The sequence below is a fragment of the Capricornis sumatraensis genome, chromosome 8 (genome assembly GCF_032405125.1).
Source record: "Capricornis sumatraensis isolate serow.1 chromosome 8, serow.2, whole genome shotgun sequence".
Lineage (NCBI taxonomy): Eukaryota > Metazoa > Chordata > Mammalia > Artiodactyla > Bovidae > Capricornis > Capricornis sumatraensis.
The window spans coordinates 44,244,376-44,265,705 of NC_091076.1; the positions used below are offsets into that span (position 1 = coordinate 44,244,376).

The window sequence follows — 21,330 nt, forward strand, 5'->3', positions numbered from 1 at the left end:
CCCACCAGGCTCCTCTGTCCACAGAATTCTCCAGGCAAGAATACTGGAGTGGGTACCCATTCCCTTTTCCAGGGGACCTTCCTGATCCAGGGATTGAACCTGGATCTCCTGCATTGCAGGCAGATTCTTTACCCTCTGAGCCACCAAGGAAGCCCTTTATATAAATTAGGTGGTAAAGATACTGAGGAGATCAAAAGGTAGGACACTGGAAGTAGTACATGCCAGACAGGTGCTTGCTGCTTTAATCTATCTAATCTATTTCCGCAAACTTCATAATACATGCGTGTGGTAAAGATTAGTGGCCTCGAAGGAAATTCAAGAAAGAGGGGATATAGATATACATCCCCTGTACAGCAGAAACTAACATAACATTGTAAAGTAACTATACTCCAATAAAAATTAGAATAAAAAAAGATCAGTTTCCTTATCTTAGAATGAGTGAAAACATTCAGAGCCGTTAGGTAATCTGCCCAAGACCACACTGTCAGTCAGTGGTCAAGTCAGACAAAGGCCATGCTCTTCCCATGGACCAGGCTTGCTCTCCCTGCAGAATTTCCATTCTACTTATGAACAATATTCTGAAATCAAAGGCCTAAGTATGCAATGAATACAATGATATGGCTCAGCATGACTGTATAGGTCTAGAAAAGGAAGTCGTATATTTCTAGCTAGCCAATAATTGTATGTTATTTTTAAAGTTCAATGAAATGCAATAAACTTACCTTTTCATTGTATTAGTGAAAAAATAGGAGTGTTCATTTCTTTGGCACTAGTGCAGAACTATGGGATAGTGCAGAGAGCTAAGGGAGTTGGTGATGGACAGGGAAGCCTGGCGTGCTGCAGTCCATGGGGTCACAGAGAGCTGGACACAACCGAGCGACTGAACTGAACCGAAGTGCAGAACTTCTTAGAACATGCAATCTTAAATAAAATATCTCTTTAAAAATATATTTCAAGCCCCTAAAATACTTTCACTCTGAAGAATTTTGAATTTTGTTGTTGTTCAGTCACCAAATTGTGTCCCACTCTCTACAACCCCATGACTGCAGCACGCCAGGCTTCCCTGTCCTTTATCTCCTGGAGTTTGCTCACATTCACGTCCAGTGAGTCAGTGATGCCACAGAACTATTTCATCCTCTGTTGACCCCTTCTCCTTCTGCCCTCAATCTTTCCCAGCATCAAGGTCGTTTCCAGAAAGTCAGCTCTTCGCATCAGGTGAATTTTGAATAGTAATGCACATTAAATATAGACATTGGATTGATAGATAAATTCAAATATCATCTTTTAATCCAATTACTTCACTGTGACAACATTTGTTAAAACTGAGTTCAATATGTGGTCTCGATGATTTATTTGAATCCCTAGTATCGATATGTATTTCCGCAGACCTAATATACCTGCCTTTCTTTAGAGTTCAATGCAATAACAAAGCTCATTTGAAGTAATGCTTAAAAAATGCACAGCTCTCCTCTCTACCTGCCAAATAATCCCGATCTTCCTCATTGCCCTACATCTCCACTGAGATATACCTCTTTCACATTGATTATTATTTAAGTTTTGGAACTGATTAATTTAAATGATATAGCCTCTGTCTTCAAGAAGCTTACAGTTTAGTGTACTGCCATCCAAAATAATTTTATGTGATGGTGGAAATTATCTAAATCTGTGTTGTCCAGCCATGGGCTACATGTAGCTGTTGAAATGTGGTAGTACAGGCAAAAATTGAATTTATCATATTATTTCACTTTAATTAATCTAAACTGAATAGCCATGCCACAAATTTAATGGGTATAATTAGATATGAAAGCAAGAACAGCAACAAAAACCCCAAATCAGTAATGCTATATAGATGTGTAAGTACGTGAAGTCGCTCAGTTGGGTCCAACTCTTTGCGACCTCGTGGACTGTAGCCTACCAGGCTTCTCTGTCCATGGGATTCTCCAGGCAAGAATACTGGAGTGAGTTACCATTTCCTTCTCCAGGGGATCTTCCGGACCCAGAGATCGAACCCATGTCTCCTGCACTGGAGGCAGATGCTTTAACCTCTGAGCTACCAGGGAAGATGCTAATATAGATGTGTAATGACCTCTAAAGAGTATAGAGAGATGATGAACTCTGATTATGACATTCTGGAAAGGGCTTTGTGGGATAAGCAACTGAAGGATATGGAGATCCCAATGTTACAGGAGAGGGAAATGGAATTCCAATATGAGAGATTACAATGAACAAAATACACTGTTTATTCCCAAACTAGTAGAAGGGCTAATATCTTGTGCATTATATATTCCCCTTATACCCATGCTCACTGCCAAATCTCTTCAACTCTCCAGCAAGTTTCTTGCATGTTTTAAGTCTTCAATGTATTTCTAGTGAATTAAGTTTTCAAAGCAAATAATAACTACATAATTTTTTAAATACGGCAAGTGCATTTAAAAGTTAAAAGGAACATTCTTATACTGTTGTATCTCTCAAAATTAAATGAAAAATCATTTGAAAATGAAAAAGGAAAGAAAAAGATGTTAGTCAATTGGAAGCAGAAAGTCCTGCCAAGTTAAGACAGTGATACAGTAGGGGATGGAGGTACACAGACTGTGGGAATAAGAATGCTTATTACTAATTTTTTTCAAGTATTATGTTTCAAAAGAGATTTGAAGTATCTGTGGGAATGTCTAGTGTTCCTCAATCAGGAAAAATCAAGGATTTTATGGTGTATCAAAATATGTGGTTGTGGACAGTATTGTTTTTACACTCATAAGGATTTCAAGATGCACTCAACAGCATTTCCACGAAACAGGTTTCCTTCTATTACTCCATTTTGCCTCAAGAAATACTTCAGTTATACTATTAACTTTTTAATGCCTGGTTGTGACAGAGTCATTGAAAGTAATATAGTACACAGAATAAATCTTACCAGATTAAAACACACAACTCACAAGAACATTTTCTAGTAAAAGTTAAATACAACAAAACACCATGCCTCCCAAAAGGAGTGTCACAAAATCATCTCTACTTTAACTGCAAGTTACAAATTTCTAACAAAGGCAGTGTAGCTTATGAGACCTTTATGTTTTTAGTGATTTTAATCCTTTTTAAAGTAGAGGAAAAAGTCCCACAAGGAATCTTATCTTTTAACTAGTATTCTATAACATATAAAATGCTCCTTTTCTTTATAGAAAACAATATAATACCTAATTACTGGCCATTCTTTTCACTTTGCTTCAAGTACAAAAAACAAAAAGCTTAAGAAAATAACAAAATACACCCAAATTCAATATTTCAAAACCCACTGGAATTCACCGGATTCTGTGGAATCTACTAGAATGTACACTACTTAAGATCAAGGATTTGTCTTGTGTTTAAAACGGGGCCTGTAATTCGTAATGTGTTAATAAATATTCATTGAATGGATTAATAAATTCTAGAAGTATATAAACAATTTTTGCTGTGTCTGTTGAAACGTTTGATTAAGGAGTCATCTGGTTTTAACAGAGAAGTTAGTTTGAACTCATTCTGACTTCAGTAAAGATGTCTAGACTTTCACAAATGGCATTTAATAAAATAAACCATGTGTGCACATTCACTTTTGCAGGGAACAGCACTAAATTAGTCTGCAACTAAGACTATCCCTCTTCACCCTTGAGTACTGTGAAGTCCAACCTGAGATCTCAGTCCTGCCCTGAACTGAGTCCTTCCTAACCTAAGTCATCAAGAAAGTCAAGCCTATCTCAGCATCCTCTGAAAGTAGAGCGCTTTTCTAAGCTAAGGACTCAGTATACCTAGGGGAGACTGTAAACATCTGGATATTCACCCAACCAAAGCGTCTATTCTCAGCCTTTGTCTGGTCTAGCCAGCTTCTTGCTAGAAATTTGCCTTTACATTCTTTCCTGGGCTCCTGCTTTGGAAGCCTGAATGTATTTGCATCCTTCAGCTTGACCGGAGCAACATAATGGATGTATGACCCGTGTGGTCTCACAGGCTCCTACTCTTAGAGCGGCTGCTGTTGCTAAGTCAATTTAGTCGTGTCCAACTCTGTGTGACTCCAGACCACCAGGCTCCCCTGTCCCTGGGATTCTCCAGGCAAGAACACTGGAGTGGGTTGCCATTTCCTTCTCCAATGCATGAAAGTGAAAAGTGAAAGTGAAGTCACTTAGTCATGTCTGACTCTTAGGGACCCCACAGACTGCAGCCTACCAGGGTCCTCCGTCCATGGGATTTTCCAGGCAAGAGTACTGAAGTGGGGTGCCATTGCCTTCTCCAACTCTTAGAGACACATTGTAATTGATTAAGTGCTCTGTTGCCATCATCTTCAAATGCTTAATAATTTATTATCAAGGGGCCCTGCATTTTCATTTTGTAGTAAGCCCTGGAATTAAGTATCCTGCCACAGACTCTGTGTGGCTGGCAAAACAAAGCCTTGGAATCTAAGGACCTAGGAGCAAGATTCAAACCTTCCTTAAGTGTGCAAAGTAAAATAGGTCATTCTAATAAGCTTCCTCTGCTGAAAGAAAGACAGTACCTGTTACCCTCTACTTAACAGGTTTATAAAGGAAAGGACTTTGATCTCTTGGGAAGGAAAAAATATGTAAGCATCCAATATTTGTTACTATTTCCTCTGCTTTCAGGATTTACTAAAATGGCAGTGTGGGATAAAAGGATTATTCCACATTTCAGAAAAACACTGATATACTGGAAATATTTCTTATAACAAATTTAGCCCTTATTCCTTCTCCTTCCTCCCCAACCTTCTTACCCTGTACTGCCAGTCAGAACGATTTGTTATTATAAATAAGGCCCCAGGAGAAAAACCTAGGTTAAAATTACATGAGAAAGTATTAGGTCTGAAGTTCACGATTTCTATCCTCAAAATGGGGAGAAAGTAAACTTACAGTTTAGAAGATTAAAAATTCATTAGTAAGTGTAGCTTGTAGCATAAACTGAACTTCTCTGGTGGCTCAGTGGTAAAGAATCCACCTGCCAGTGTTGGAGATGTGGGTTTGACCCCTAGGTCAGGAAAATCCCCTGGGGAAGGGCACAGCAACCCACTCCAGTATTCTTGTCTGGAGAATCCCATGGACAGAGGAGCCTGGCAGGATACAGCTCAGGGTTCACAAAGAGTCAGACACAACTGAACATGCATGCACGCACACACACACACACACACACAGTAAAAATCAATTTATGTACATGAAAATGTCTTGTATATATTACTTACATCTATCTATATATGTGGCAACCTTATGACAGAAAATACCCCATAATCTCAGTTCCCACACCTACCTGTCTTTCAGGATAAAATATCAAGAAATGTAAATAAATCATAAGAATTTAGGAATTATTACATAAAAAATCATTTTTACCTAAGAGTGAAAATAAATCCTATGAATAGGAAATTAGAAATGAGAAAAATACACACATATCTAAAGGTCATAGTTGTATAGAACACTATATTTATTAACATATGGAAAACCTAAAAATATTATGGAAGGGAACTTTAGATTGTATATAACAAAGACTTACTTTCTCAGGAATTTTACTCACTCTATATATTTAAGTGAAAAATTAAAAACCAAAAAGTGAAATAAGACAAAGAGATCAAAAATTTTCTCCCATGATTCAAAGAATTTTTAGCCACAGAGGCACACAAAAATCTCCAATAAAAATATGCCAGTCTACAATACAACCAGAATAGTCAAGACTTCAAAGTTAATTCCTCTGGCACATGAATTGATATTCTAGTTGCCATAATAACTTATATCTAAACAACACTAAACGTAAGTGACAGGCCCAGAATGGCAAGCCAAGTGACATTTAAACAAATACACAGATCATTTTTATTGTTGTCTGCAATACTTTAATATTTGAAGAAAACTGTAAGGGCCTAGAAGTACAACAAATTCTTACATAAAGGCAAATTAACGCAATTCCACGTAATCTGGCAAATACTGAGCGAATGATGACTTGTGAAAGGAGTTTCACAGATAAAGATCAGTAAGAAATAGTCCTAATCCTAACCAACAAGGACCTACTGTATAGCACATGGAACTCTGCTCAATGCTATGTGGCAGCCTGGATGCAAGAGGTGTTTGGAGGAGAATGGATATATGTATATGTATGGCTGAGTCTCTTTGCTGTGTACCTGAACCTACCACAACATTGTGAATCGGCTATCAGTTCAGTTCAGTTCAGTTGCTCAGTCGTGTCCGACTCTTCGCAACCCCATGAATCGCAGCACGCCAGGCCTCCCTGTTCATCACCATCTCCCGGAGTTCACTCAAACTCACGTCCATTGAGTCAGTGATGCCATCCAGCCATCTCATCCTGGGTCGTCCCCTTCTCCTCCTGCCCCCAATCCCTTCCAACATCAGAGTCTTTTCTAATGAGTCAACTCTTTGCATGAGGTGGCCAAAGTACTGGAGTTTCAGCTTTAGCATCATTCCTTCCAAAGAAATCCCAGGGCTGATCTCCTTTAGAATGGACTGGTTGGATCTCCTTGCAGTCCAAGGGACTCTCAAGAGTCTTCTCCAACACCACAGTTCAAAAGCACAAATTCTTCGGCGCTCAGCCTTCTTCACAGTCCAACTCTCACATCCATACATGACCACAGGAAAAACCATAGCCTTGACTAGACGGACCTTAGTCGGCAAAGTAATGTCTCTGCTTTTGAATATGCTATCTAGGCAAGGAGTAAGCGTCTTTTAATTTCATGGCTGCAGTCACCATGTGCAGTGATTCTGGAGCCCAAAAAAATAAAGTCTGACACCGTTTCCACTGTTTCCCCATCTATTTCCCATGAAGTGATGGGACCGGATGCCATGATCTTCGTTTTCTGAATGTTGAGCTTTAGGCTAACTTTTTCGCTCTCCTCTTTCACTTTCATCAAGAGGCTTTTTAGCTCCTCTTCACTTTCTACCATAAGGGTGGTGTCATCTGCATATCTGAGGTGATTGATATTTCTCCCGGCAATCTTGATTCCAGCTTGTGTTTCTTCCAGTCCAGTGTTTCTCATGATGTACTCTGCATATAAGTTAAATAAGCAGGGTGACAATATACAGCCTTAACGTACTCCTTTTCCTATTTGGAACCAGTTTGTTGTTCCATGTCCAGTTCTAACTGTTGCTTCATGACCTGCATACAGGTTTCTCAAGAGGCAGGTCAGGTGGCCTGGTATTCCCATCTCTTCCAGAATTTTCCATAGTTTATTGTGATACACACAGTCAAAGGCTTTGGCATAGTCAATAAAGCAGAAATAGATGTTTTTCTGGAACTCTCTTGCTTTTTTGATGATCCAGCGGATGTTGGCAATTTGATTTCTGGTTCCTCTGCCTTTTCTAAAACCAGCTTGAACGTCAGGGAGTTCACGGTTCGTGTATTGCTGAAGCCTGGCTTGGAGAATTTTGAGCATTACTTTACTAGCATGTGAGATGAGTGTAATTGTGCGGTAGTTTGAGCATTCTTTGGCATTGCCTTTCTTTGGAATTGGAATGAAAACTGACCTTTTCCAGTCCTGTGACCACTGCTGAGTTTTCCAAATTTGCTGGCATATTGAGTGCAGCACTTTTACAGCATCATCTTTCAGGATTTGAAACAGCTCAATTTGAATTCCATCACCTCCACTAGCTTTGTTTATAGTGATGCTTTCTAAGGCCCACTTGACTTCACATTCCAAGATGTCTGGTTCTAGATTAGTGATCACAGCATCATGACTATCTGGGTCATGAAGATCTTTTTTGTACAGTTCTTCTGTGTATTCTTGCCACCTCTTCTTAATATCTTCTGCTTCTGTTGGGTCCATACCATTTCTGTCCTTTATCGAGCCCATCTTTGCATGAAATGTTCCCTTAGTATCTCTAATTTTCTTGAAGAGATGTCTAGTCTTTCTCAATCTGTTGTTTTCCTCTATTTCTTTGTGTTGATTGCTGACGAAGGCTTTCTTATCTCTTCTTGCTATTCTTTGGAACTCTGCATTTAGATGCCTGTATCTTTCCTTTTCTCCTTGGCTTTTTGCCTCTCTTCTCTTCACAGCTATTTGTAAGGCCTCCCCAGAAAGCCATTTTCCTTTTTTGCATTTCTTTTCCATGGGGATGGTCTTGATCCCTGTCTCCTGCACAAAGTCATGAACCTCTGTCCATAGTTCATCAGGCACTCTATTTATCAGATCTAGGCTCTTAAATCTATTTCTCACTTCCACTGTATAATCATAAGGGATTTGATTTAGGTCATACCTGAATGGTCTAGAGGTTTTCCCTACTTTCTTCAATTTGAGTCTGAATTTGGCAATAAGGAGTTCATGGTCTGAGCCACAGTCAGCTCCTGGTCTTGTTTTTGTTTACTGTATAGAGCTTCTCCATCTTTGGCTGCAAAGAATATAATCAGTCTGATTTCAGTGTTGACCATCTGGTGATGTCCATGTGTAGAGTCTTCTCTTGTGTTGTTGGAAGAGGGTGTTTGCTATACCCCCACACAAATTAGAATGCTTTTTAAAAAAGAAATAATCCTATCTTCAAAAACACTACAATTTACCTAGGATATATCACCCTACCCCCACACAAATTAGCAATGTTTTTAAAAAGGAAATAATCCTATCTTCAAAAACACTACAATTTACCTAGGATATATCACCCTGCTGTATTTTCTTTCCTCTTTCGTATTCTAAATCTCAGATGCATAATGGAGGTAGGCTGCAACAAACACTGGGATTTTCTACTGTTCAACTACAACTTCAACTATCACCTGACTTTCTCCCTTTTACCAAAGGTTTTATATGCATGTGTCTACGTGTGCTCAGTTGTGTCTGATTCTTTGTGACCCTATGGACTGTAGTCCTCCAGGCTCCTCTGCCCACGGGATTTCCCAGGCAGGAATACTGTAGTGGGTTGCCATTTCCTACTCCAAAGGATCTTCCCAACCCAGGGATCTAACTGGTGTCTCTTGTATCTCCCACACTGGCAGGTGGATTCTTTAGCACTAGAACCACCTGGAAGCCCATATTCTCCTGTTGTTACTGTTTTTCAATTGCTAAGTCATGTCCAACTCTGTGACCCAATGGACAGCAGCACACCAGGCTCCTCTGTCCTCTATCTCCCAGAGTTTGCTCACATTCACGTCTGTTGAATCACTGATGCTGTACTACTTTTGGCTTAACCTACAGCTTCTGGGCCTTCCTTTCACGTGGCTTTGCCAAGTTTCCATCTGACATTCTAAGAAGGGCACATGCCTCTCCCCAGGAAGAAAATCCCACAAGCCTCTCCTCCTTTCACACGAGAGCGGGTAAAAGGAGACCTCAGTACAAGTGCTTCTAAAAGAGAAGGTTCTTGGGAACCAGCAACTTCTAACACTTCACTATGTTGCATAAGTACCTTCAACAGTATATTTTTAATTTCCTTCTTCTCAGGGTATAGTAGAAGAAAGATAAACCAACACAATAAGCCTCATCTCATAAGTATTTGTCTGCTCCAGGTTAACTTCTTGACTTTTAATTCCTATGAAGCTGACAATGCCTCTGGTTCACTGTATTTGTTGACAAAGGCTGCTCACTGTGTTCCTTGGGTTTAAAGAACAAATGTTTTTAGAAACACACTCATAGAAAGCCATTCCCTTTAAAGTTTCTGAAAAAAATGATTTAAGCAGACTATAAATCATGCTCTACAACAAACTCATGCCAGTAAGTAGTCCCAAATGGCAGAAAGCTCTGTTTAAAAGAATAACTCAGGTATCATTTATGTATAATAATAAAATATGGTCTGAAAAGTCCAGTTGGCTCAGTTATTAGTATTTACTATTATTTGGCTCTCACTATCATCCACACATCTGAGGAGGACCTCCCCCTTTCTTTTCCAGAATTCTCACATTATATTTTGCCTCTTATGTAAATAAAATGTAAAATACAATTACCACCCAGGGAACACTTCCTAGAGCTAAAGCCAGTGGGAGTGCTGACTGTCTTAAAATTGAGAAGCTAAGGTGCCAAATCTCATTTACAATGCGTTCCCTGTTCCCTCTGTGTGCCTTTCAAAGGAGTTGGGTGAGGCTCTGGGCTGAGACTCTGTGACATTCATAATTGCTTTTCCCTCTAATATCCCTTTTATCAGTAAGTGAGAATGGCAGTATATCTCTCCTCCTGATGAGCTCTTCAAAGGAAAATGAAGAAAGAAACGTCCAGTTACATTTATGTCTGGAAAGAGGCAACATTTTTGGCTTGACAATATTTTTTTCTGATCATCTTCTGAATTGAAATATCTTTAAATGCATTGTAAAAATAGCAATCTCCTATAAAAGTGTATTAAAAATGAGGAAAAAAAATTCCTTAGGAGAAGGTTTGTTTTAAAGTCCTCAGATAAACCTTTATCATTAAAATTGATTCCCCTTTTGAGGTCTAAAAACATTATAAAGATTGTTGCCCTTTCAAGGAATATTCTCTAATCTGCTAAGCAATTTTCATTACACATTCACCAGATTACTTTGCTGATAGGAAAATCTGGGCTCTTGAAAAAAATAAATGTGTGTTTATAAAAAAAAAATTATTGTTCAACCAATTAAATGTGCAGTTTCTTCCTTACGCAGGTATTTGTATTAGTGCAAGTATAATTTTTTTCCTGCTAACATTTATTCAGTATATCTATATTCTGCCTACATTGTTGCATTCACTTATTTAAACCTATGAGACAACTCTATCATATGGATATTCCATTATTAATCCCATGTAATGGATAAACAAGAAAGGACAAACTATCTGGCAAGGTCCTACAGCAAGTAAGTGATGTAAGCTCTTAATTGCCACGCCACACTGATCTCCTAGGGAAAAAAATAACGTATTTTAAAAATCCATTTAATCACTGAAAATTAATTGAGTTTGGTGTATATGAAATAGTCTTTTCTGGGGTGTCAGGCAATAGAAATGCTTATAAATATTAAAGGAAAAAAATCTAATACATAGGCAAAAAGAATAAAAACTAGGTTAAGCTAAAGGCATGCATAATCAAGCTAACTGGGCTTCCCTTGAAGCTCAGTTGGTAAAGAATCTGCCTGCAGTGCAGGAGACCATGGTTTGATTCCTGGGTCAGGACGATCCCCTGGAGAAGGAAATGGCTACCCACTCCAGTATTCTTGCCTGAAGAATTCCATGTACAGAGGAGCCTGGCAGATTCCAGTTCATGGGGTCAAAAGAGTCAGACATGACTGAGCAGCTAAGCACACAGCAAACAATCAAGGTAATTGGATCCTAAATAATATTGCATGCAATATTTTGAGCAAAGATAAGACTTCCACTTAGCCAATACAGATTGCATACCCCAGGAGCACCACATTTAATTTCAATTTCCAGTTTTAAATGGGATACAGGGAAGCTATGCCAATAGCCAGCCTGATTTAGTAGTTAAGAATGTGGGCTCTGGAATCTATTTCAAACAAGAAATAACTTCATAAAAATGAGAGCTTTCCAAAAACAGAACGGGATTTTCAAAATTAGAAATTTACTTAGCTATGTTGTAGGGAGATTGAAAGAATCTTGGTCAAAATCATTTTTTGAACTTTCTTCAAAATGAGATTTTATAAAAATAAAATTGATTTTAGAAAATTATATAAACCAATTGCTCCTCCTTATTATAAAAGTCAACAATTTCAAATAGCTTTGCTGTTGAATTAAAAACCTGTCTATGATTTCTAGCTTATGTTGATACTTCAATTTTCTGCACTACTAGAATTCTGGAAAATAAAGTATGTTTACACTTGGAAAATATGTAATTTAAAATTGCCTTTAGCACTTTCAATTGATTTTTTTTTAATTTCAAAATAATAACAATGCTTGGAAACTAAAGCTTATATATTACATTGTTCTTCTATACCCTACTATTTTACTTAACACATTGATGAAGAAAAAGCAAATGACCAACAAATAGTGAGTTTCTGTTCAAATCTAGATACTCTTAAGAGGGGAAAAAAACAAACAATAGACTGAGAGAAATATTTGCAAACCACATACCTGACAAAGGACTTGCATTTTTTACAAGGGCATTGCTTTTTAAAATAAACCCTTAAAACTCAAAAATAAGTAAAACAAACCAAAACAAAAGATTGAACAGAAATCTCATCAAAAAAGATGATGGGAAATAGGACACGAGGTGTTCAAATACATGTGTCTTTAGGAAATGGCAAAACATGACAGCGCTACACACCTATTAGACTGGCTAAGATCTAAATCAAGCAATACCAAATGCTAAGGAGAATGTGGACTAACACTGATTTTGGGAATGCTAAATGGTACATCAAGGCTGTATATTGTCACCCTGCTTATTTAACTTATATGCAGAGTACATCATGAGAAACTCTGGGCTGGAAGAAGCACAAGCTGGAATCAAGATTGCCAGGAGAAATAATAACCTCAGATATGCAGATGACACCACCCTTATGGCAGAAAGTGAAGAGGAACTAAAAACCCTCTTGATGAAAGTGAAAGAGGAGAGTGAAAAAGTTGGCTTAAACCTCAACATTCAGAAAATGAAGATCATGGCATCTGGTCCCATCACTTCATGGGAAATAGATGGAGAAACAGTGGAAACAGTGTCAGACTTTATTTTGGGGGGCTCCAAAATCATTGCAGATGGTGATTTCAGCCATGAAATTAAAAGACACTCCTTGGAAGGAAAGTTATGACCAACCTAGACAGCATATTCAAAAGCAGAGACGTTACTTTGCCAACTAAGGTCCGTCTACTCAAGGCTATGGTTTTTCCAGTAGTCATGTATGGATGTCAGAGTTGGACTGTGAAGAAAGCTGAGCGCCAAAGAATTGATGCTTTTGAACTGTGATGTTGGAGAAGACTCTTGAGTGTCCCTTGGACTGCAAGGATATCCAACAAGTCCATTCTGAAGGAGATCAACCCTGGGATTTCTTTGGAAGGAATGATGCTAAAGCTGAAACTCTAGTACTTTGGCCACCTCATGTGAAGAGTTGACTCATTGGAAAAGACTCTGATGCTGGGAGAGATTGGGGGCAGGAGGAGAAGGGGACAACAGAGGATGAGATGGCCGGATGGCATCACCGACTCAATGGACGTTGAGTTTGAGTGAACTGCGGGAGTTGGTGATGGACAGGGAAGCCTGGGGTGCTGTGATTCATGGGGTCGCAAAGAGTCAGACATGACTGAGTGACTGAACTGAACTGAACTGAACCAGAAACTTCAATATAAATTCAAGAAGCTTGTTTTGAATAGCTGTACTTTACTTGTATAACCAAAAGCTAGACAGTAAAATTAACAATGCATTTTATAAATAAAAAATATATCTAAGTCTTCAACAATGGAACAAATAATAGCTTCAATAGATTTATTTATAGATAGATCTTTTGTAATAAAAAAGAACATTTTGAGAAATGTTCCATTTTGAAAAAGCTGTAATTATTTATCAGTAGTAGTTTTTTATCCATACTAGAAGTGTAATCTATGTAGCATTATTAAAAATTAAACTTCACAGAATTACAAACTTTTAGTTAGAAGATGAGTAAATTCTGCAGATTTGAGTTTAGCACAGTGATTACAATTAATAATACCATATTGTATACTTGAAATTTGCTGAGAGTAAATCTCAAGTGTTCATGCTAGAAAAAGAGGTAACTATGTAATGTGATAGATGCATTAATTTGCTTGTACACTTTAAATATATTCTATTTTATTTGTCAATTATTCTTCAGTTAAAAATTAAGCTTCATAAACTATGTATACTACAGAATACTTAGAGTATTGTATATTTGTTGCATGACACATTTCAGTATTAGAATAATTGTTTTCTTTATTTTTATCTATAATATACAAAGAACAATTAATTCAGTTGGTATAAGAGATTGAATACATAAGTCATTCTGTAGATGTGTTTGGTTATTTCTTTATATAAAATAAAATCACTTTCTGTTTATGACCCCTTTTCCACAAAAGTAAAATCAAGATTTAAATCTATATTGTATTTCCCCCCATAATGGAGAAAGAACTCATTACTGTCTAAATTTCAGAAGTCTATTTAAACTCTTGAACCTTTGAAAAGTGACTCTATTTGAAATACAAAGAAACACATCTCTTCAGAATTTTAATTTAGTACAGCTTAAAGGCAAAAAAATGCATAAATAACTTTACCAGCAAGTTATTGTATTTTTATCTAATCTGTTATAGCTAGAGATAGCAAGCCCAGGTAAATCAAGATATTAATCTTTAAAAATAAAAACTTAAGACCCTGTATAATCGGATCTATGTTCATCTACATCATTAGAACTGACTCAAAGGTGTTCCCCACTATATAGACTGAAGTAAGTCAGAAAGAGAAAAACATATATATGGAATCTAGAAAGATGGTACTTATGAACCTATTTGCAGGGCAACAATGGAGATGCAGACATAGAGAACAGACTTACAGTTGTGAGGCGATGGAGGCGGCGGGACGAATGGAGAGAGTAACATGGAAGCATGTACACTACCTGTATATGCTACCTGGTGGGCTGCAGTCCATGGGGTCACTATGAGTCAGACACGACTGAGCGACTTCACTTTCACTTTTCACTTTCATGCATTGGAGAAGGAAATGGCAACCCACTCCAGTGTTCTTGCCTGGAAAATCCCAGGGACGGGGGAGCCTGGTGGGCTACCGTCTATGGGGTCGCACAGAGTCGGACACGACTGAAACGAATTAGCAGCAGCAGCAGCAGCATTACCATTAGTAGCACATCTCTTTAATCATAGTCCACTTTTATGATAATAGCCCTGGACAACCAAACAAGCCACTTAAAGAACAGAATATAAAGCAGATTTTCTCTATCAATGGCTTTCTTGGTGCTACAGAATATGCTAGCCCCACAAGGGGAAAGAACAGAACCCAGAGGTTCCACTGACTGTGGCCCTCTTCCCCGTGTGGCAGCCATAGCTAGCTGGAAGTCAGGATTATGTGCTGTGTGTGTGTGTGTCTGTGTGTGTTTTAGTTCTCAGTTGTGTCCCACTCTTTGTGACCCCATGGACTGTAGCCTGCCAACTCCACTATCTATGCGATTCTCCAGGCAAGAATGCTGCAGTGGGTTGCCATCCCCTTCTCCAGCGGAACTTCCCAACCCAGTGATCAAACCCGGGTCTCTTGCACTGCAGGCAGATTCTTTACTGTCTGAGCCACCAGCCATATGTCTGCTGCTGCTGCTGCTGCTGCTGCTAAGTCGCTTCAGTCATGTCCGACTCTGTGTGACCCCATAGACGGCAGCCCACCAGGCTCCCCCGTCCCTGGGATTCTTCAGGCAAGAATACTGGAGTAGGTTGCCATTGCCTTCTCCAATGCATGAAAGTGAAAAGTGAAAGTGAAGTCGCTTAGTCGAGCCCGACTCTTCGTGACCCCATGGACTGCAGCCTACCAGGCTCCTCCATCCATGGGTTTAATGCTCTACAATTATATGTTCTAGAACAAACTAAACCAGGACATGGGAGACAGTAAACTAGGACGTGGGAGACAGAGATCCATAAAATGCTGATATCTAAACCAGTGGCCTCCAAAATTGGAGGAAAAACATTTTGAACATGCAGCTTGAGGTAAGTATATCATTTATGGATAAGATTTACTGCACTGAGAAAGTATATTATAAAACATTCTGAAGAAAAAATTAACAGCTGGCCTGAACTTTTCTCCACATACCATCTCCCTGGAAACATTCCGGGTTAAGACAAACAAGGAGTGACAGCTGTGTTACCAGTCAGCATTGTGTGTTGCCGACGGAACACATCTGGACGAGGAGGATGCTGACTCAGCTTCCTGATGCAGTGTTCTAGCAACTGAGAGCATCCCTTTAGGAAAGCTGGATCGTTATCAAGAGTGATTCCGGTGGAGCTTGAGCCTTCTCCAAGGCAAAGTAGTCCTTGTCTACCCATACAATCTCACCTTAAAACTGAGTTACTATATAGGAGGAAATGGAGAGAAGGTGGAAAACGGTTCCTGAACATCTAGAGGGACTCCTACTGAAGAAGCATCTGACATTATCCTGCTGACATTCTGTTTCCAGTCCTGTATCCTTCTACTAAACCAAGTGAATCTAGTGCCGAACAATGGCCTACTGTATCATATTAGTGTGAGTGTTAAAACCACAGGTCCACTGTGGTAATCATACAGACATGTACATACACAAAAAGTATATTACTTACATCCTCTAACCTAATGAATTATTTTAAGCACCATACATTTGAGTATACTGCTTGGGTCCACATACGTTTCACAGAATTTGGGGTATATTCTTTGTAACAACTTGGAAGCTATTGTTTTTCCCTCTGTGATTTTTCTGGTGTTTTTCACAGATTTTTTTTCTTTGGTCCTTGTAAATCCTTGGCTTTCTCTGCAAATACTAGTGCCCCTAGGACTTCTTAAAACTAAAAATTGGCAACTCCATTGTTACAAACTCTGCAGCAGCAAGATATAAGGAATTTCTGAAAATTCAAACATTAAATATATTGAAGTTCTTCACTTCCTGCTCATTTTCTTTTAAAGTTTATTGAGATATAACTATAATAGTATACATATATTCCCTCCAATTAAAATTTTTAAAAAAAAATTAGAAAAAAGATATAATTATAGAAGGCTTTAAAATCTACAACATTGTGGGAGAAGTAATTTTGTCTTTCCATTTTAATATACTTTTAGGCTAGTTTCATTAAAACATGCTATGTCCAAAATAGAGCAGTTCATCCCACTCTTAACACTACCCTCAATTCCAGTAACCAAACAATTTTGCCATTTCCTATGAAAATTTCTATAGACTCATCTGTCATTACCCCATTTTTAAGCACACATGATTTTTAAAAGTTATTAAACTTACCCTGATACATGTAACATCAGCAACATGTAGAAGACAAAGAAGAGATTATGAGTATACCAGAAGATGTCATAGTTAGAAACTCTGAAAAAAACAAACAACTTAATTTCAATTTCACTTCCGACTCCATCTCAATAAAACAAGCATGCATCCTTTCAAATACATGTCACTATTGAAAGTTGAAATATAAACTCATCTGAGACTTATCTATTAATATCAACATATTAGCATACCATTGCAGAAAACTGACAAAAATTATAAGCAACACTTTATCATCTTGAAGATTCTTTGTATTTCAAATAAAGATACATGGAAAAATAAAGATACAGGAAAAGATACATGTTTATTTTTAAATTATTATGATGTAAGGTGAAGGAGCAGGCAACAGTCTGCTAATGTGTACTACTGCTGCCTTTGTTTATCAATATTCTCAATTTAAAAACAACTAATGTTTCTATCCTAATGTGTATTTTGAGAGTAGTTCAAAGGAAATTCAGGTGGAGATAAATTAAATAAATGCTCATCAAAATTTTATATAATTTTTCTAGACAGTATATAACTTTAATATCTTGTGTTACTGGCCCGGGGGAGGACCAAGATTCTAAAAAGGGAGGGGTATAATAAACACAACCTATAAAATATTCAAAAGAAGTAAAAAGAGTATCAGTTACTTATTTCATATATCTGAGTGGATGTTCAGGGAAGCTATCTGATAAAAGCTTAGATGATTCTGATAACAACCCCGGAAACCTTTTAGAACTCCCAGTTTAGGCAATAACCAATATAGTCACATTTACTTCAGTCACAGATTGCTACCACAAACAAGATCAGTAACACCCTTATAACATTCACCTACTTGCATAGATAGGATCTTTTTTAATCTAAATTTCTAGAAGTAGAATTACATCAAAGGACACACATTTTGTAAAGTTTCTTTATATACATCACCCATTGCTCTATAAAACATGGTTATCAATTAAGAACCCAATCACAGTGAAGGAGTGCCTGTCTCCCCAAACCCAGACTCAACTATATATATATATCTCCAGTATCTTGGAGTATTACTTGCTTTCAATTCTTCTGTGACTTACCTGTTCATGGAAATTACCCATTTCTACAGCATATTTCTCAACTGCTATAAGTAAACTATTCAAATTTAAGAATGTACTAGTTCCATAGAAGGGCTTCCCAGGAGGCACTACTGGTAAAGAACACATCTGTCAATGCAGGAGACATAAGAGACACAGGTTTGATCCCTGGGTGAGGAAGATCCCCTGGAGGAGGGCATGGCAACCCACTCTAGTATTCTCACATGAAGAACGGAAGAGGAGCCTGGTGAGCAACAGTGCACAGGCTCACAGAGTCAGACACGACTGCAGCAGTTTAACATGCATGCACAGTTCCACGTGAGTGCAATAATGTTCCCAGTAACATGCTTACTTTTTAATCTTTATAATGTATATTGGCATTGCAGGAGTTTCAGTTTTCATATTTTTAGATAGCTAAATATTCCCTATATTTCCCTTTGTCCATTATGAGCACTGATAAATATAACTTAAAGTTTCCTCCAAATCTTCAGTGGTGTAATTTTTCACAGTTAACTTTGTCATGGAGCTAGAATTTCATTCACTTAAGCCTTCCATTCCTCACAAGCTTGTAGTGGCATCTTTATTACTTAGCAGGTTCTCATATATGGCAAAGTCCTCTTCAGGACTTTCTACCAACTATCACTTAGTTCAAGGCCTTGGTCATTTTTGTAAGTAAGTCCTATTCTGTTTTTATTAATTAAAGTATAGTTTTCTTATAATATTATGTTAGTTTCAGGTATACATCATAGTAATGCCCTATTCTAAGTTATTGAGGCATTTTTTTTTAATGTTTAATAAGCCACATCTTCCTTTTATTCCATTTGAAACATCCTCATACACAATTCCTTATCACTCAGAATATCTGACTGAAAGATTTTTCCAAAACAGGAAATTATACATAGAAATGTCTCTATTTCCCTCTTAGTTACACAGGAACCAGAATACTGCATTGACTAAGCATTTGGGTTAATCAAGACATTTTCTACATATGAAAATGAAGATAATCTGAAGGAAATCTAAATAGTCTGACCAAGAAATATCAAAATAATGGCTCTGACACTCACCGTATCGCATATGTTGAAGCTGTAATCATCAAGAATAGTACCAGTACCATGCAGACCCCTGTCAGGCCAGGAACTATAAAAATATACATAAGTACATTTTAACTTAAGTCATACTGAGAAAAAAAGTACAAAAAGTTATTACCTTAAAATCCAAAGTACTAGGCTGCTCTGTGGGAAGCCTAATTGAAATCATCTATCTCCTTGCATGTTCTCTGTCAAAAAAACCTTTTTTTTTTTTTATTAGCATTAGTTTCAAGGTACTTAAGACAAATTAGAATCTTTTCCACCTTTCAAGAAAGGTCCCTTTTAGTATTTTCAAATATTCCGATCAGAATGGTGACTACACGCACACTTTGACAGGAACGTAACTACAGCAAACATCAATAACTAATGCAACAGGACACAGTTGACATTGAACATCCTAACTGCTTTGGTTTTCTCCGTCAGAGTCAATGTCAAATGATTTCTTCTGGACTTCGTTATCTAGAAAAAATTTCCAGAAAAAATAAGCAAAACTTGAATCTTTCTAAAACCACAACTTCAACTGTAGAACAAAACATGGTGAATGTAAAGAAAAAAATTACAGTGCTGATGTTTTAAGAACACTCTCAGACATAATTCCCCTTAGAATAGAAAATATTTTAAAATCAGTGTTTCTGATATTACATAACACTTGTTCTTACAAAGAAAGCGTGCAAACATGCCATTTTACAAAATTAATACTGGTGTAATAGATTGCTACAAACCTAGTGTTAGCTCATAGAGGACATCCAAAATGAACAGGTGATATGCTATATCAAAGAGCGAAAAATCACAATAGTCTCATTTCTCATTATCTTATTGCTATCTAATAAAATAGTCTATAACTTACCTTTAATTTACTCTTACAATCACATGAGCAACAGTAAGTACTAAATGACCTAGCTAAGAAAGTCCATCTCAAATCTTTCTAGAAAAGGTATTAAAACACTTCTGTCTCCAAAATTATAGACATCTCCCTACTCTTCTTCTTGACAAGGAAGCACCTAGGCAACAGAAGGCCCAGCAGGGAGGGAGAGCCATCAACAGAAGCAAACAAGCTGGGGGTGACACCAGGGCAAAACTGATATGCATCATTAGGATCACAGAGGGTATGGAATGGTTGGAAAATAATATTGGAAATTCCAATACAGTAGAAACAAGTTTCCACTTGTAAAGGGCCACATGAGAAATAAGGGAGTCGGTCTATGGAACTTAATACTTGAGTACACGCTCCTTTTCACTCTTCCCAGTACACAGATTTGGAAGCCTAACAAAACTTGCCTTTCCCTGATGCCCCAATCCAAATCATCTCCCCTCTAAATTCTTCCATAGGGCACTCCTTTTGCTATTGTCTCTCGCACTGCTTTACTTCCTAGGGGTAACAGAAGAGCAAGAAAAGAACACTAGTTCACACGGAAGGATTTGGCAACACACTTCAGTTTCTTGCCTGGAAAATTCCATGGACTGAGGAGCCTGGTAGGCTACAGTCCATGGGGTTGCAAAGAGTCGGACACGACTGAGCGACTTCACTTTAACTTTTCACTTTAAAAAGAACAGCAGGCCTACAAAATGACAAAGACTTTCCTCTTCCAAATACTTATCCCCCCAAAACACAAACATAGCCACCCCAAACTTGTTCAAAAATATTCATTAACCACTTTAATACTCAAGGCCTATAAACAATTTAAATCTCCATCAACAGATGGATGGATAATTATTTATTGTGCCTGAAAAATTAATCAGCAATATTAAAAAATAACATATACCTACACATATGAACACAGATGAACCACAAAGTTATTAGTCTGAGTGAAAAAACCAGACTCCCCCTCCAAAAAAAAACCCTGAAAGAATATAAGCTCTATGATTTCTTTTATACAATATTCTGGAAAATTCAAAGCATTCTTTAGTGGTAGAAAGTGGATCCATAACTAGGAGGGGTAGAGAGCAGAATGCATTACAAAAGAGCACAGAACATTTTTAGAATGATGGACATATTTGTTATCTTGATTTTGATCACGGTTTCTTATGTATATACATATGTCAAAAGTGATCAGATAACATACTTTACATATGTATAATTTAGAGTACTTCAGTTATAACTCAAATTTAAAGAAGAAAAAAGAGAGAAGGTCCCTCTCTCTGGCTCCAAGTAATTTAAAAAATCCATATCTGTCTAAATGAATAAATAAATGATAGACTCCCAGATGGCTCTATAATGTGAAATTTGTGGTTGGAGAGGCCTTTAAGTAATTTCACTGAGGCTTCATGAATGTCTACTGTGTCTGCATACAAGGTTTCCTGTATATAGTCCTGAATGTGCCAAAATTAGTTTTATA

General features: G+C 37.6%; 1 protein-coding gene across 2 annotated transcripts in view; it reads right to left on the bottom strand.

Annotated features, from left to right (window-relative positions):
* NOX4 (NADPH oxidase 4) overlaps window positions 1-21,330 on the bottom strand; it is a 175,551-nt gene that overhangs the window by 103,841 nt on the left and 50,380 nt on the right. For both annotated transcript variants that reach the window (XM_068977093.1, XM_068977092.1), the window contains exons 7-8: window positions 18,971-19,043; window positions 16,822-16,902 (exon numbers count right to left, since the gene is read on the bottom strand). In XM_068977093.1, coding sequence (XP_068833194.1) covers window positions 16,822-16,902; window positions 18,971-19,043 — 154 coding nt within the window. The remainder of the gene's footprint in view (window positions 1-16,821; window positions 16,903-18,970; window positions 19,044-21,330) is intronic.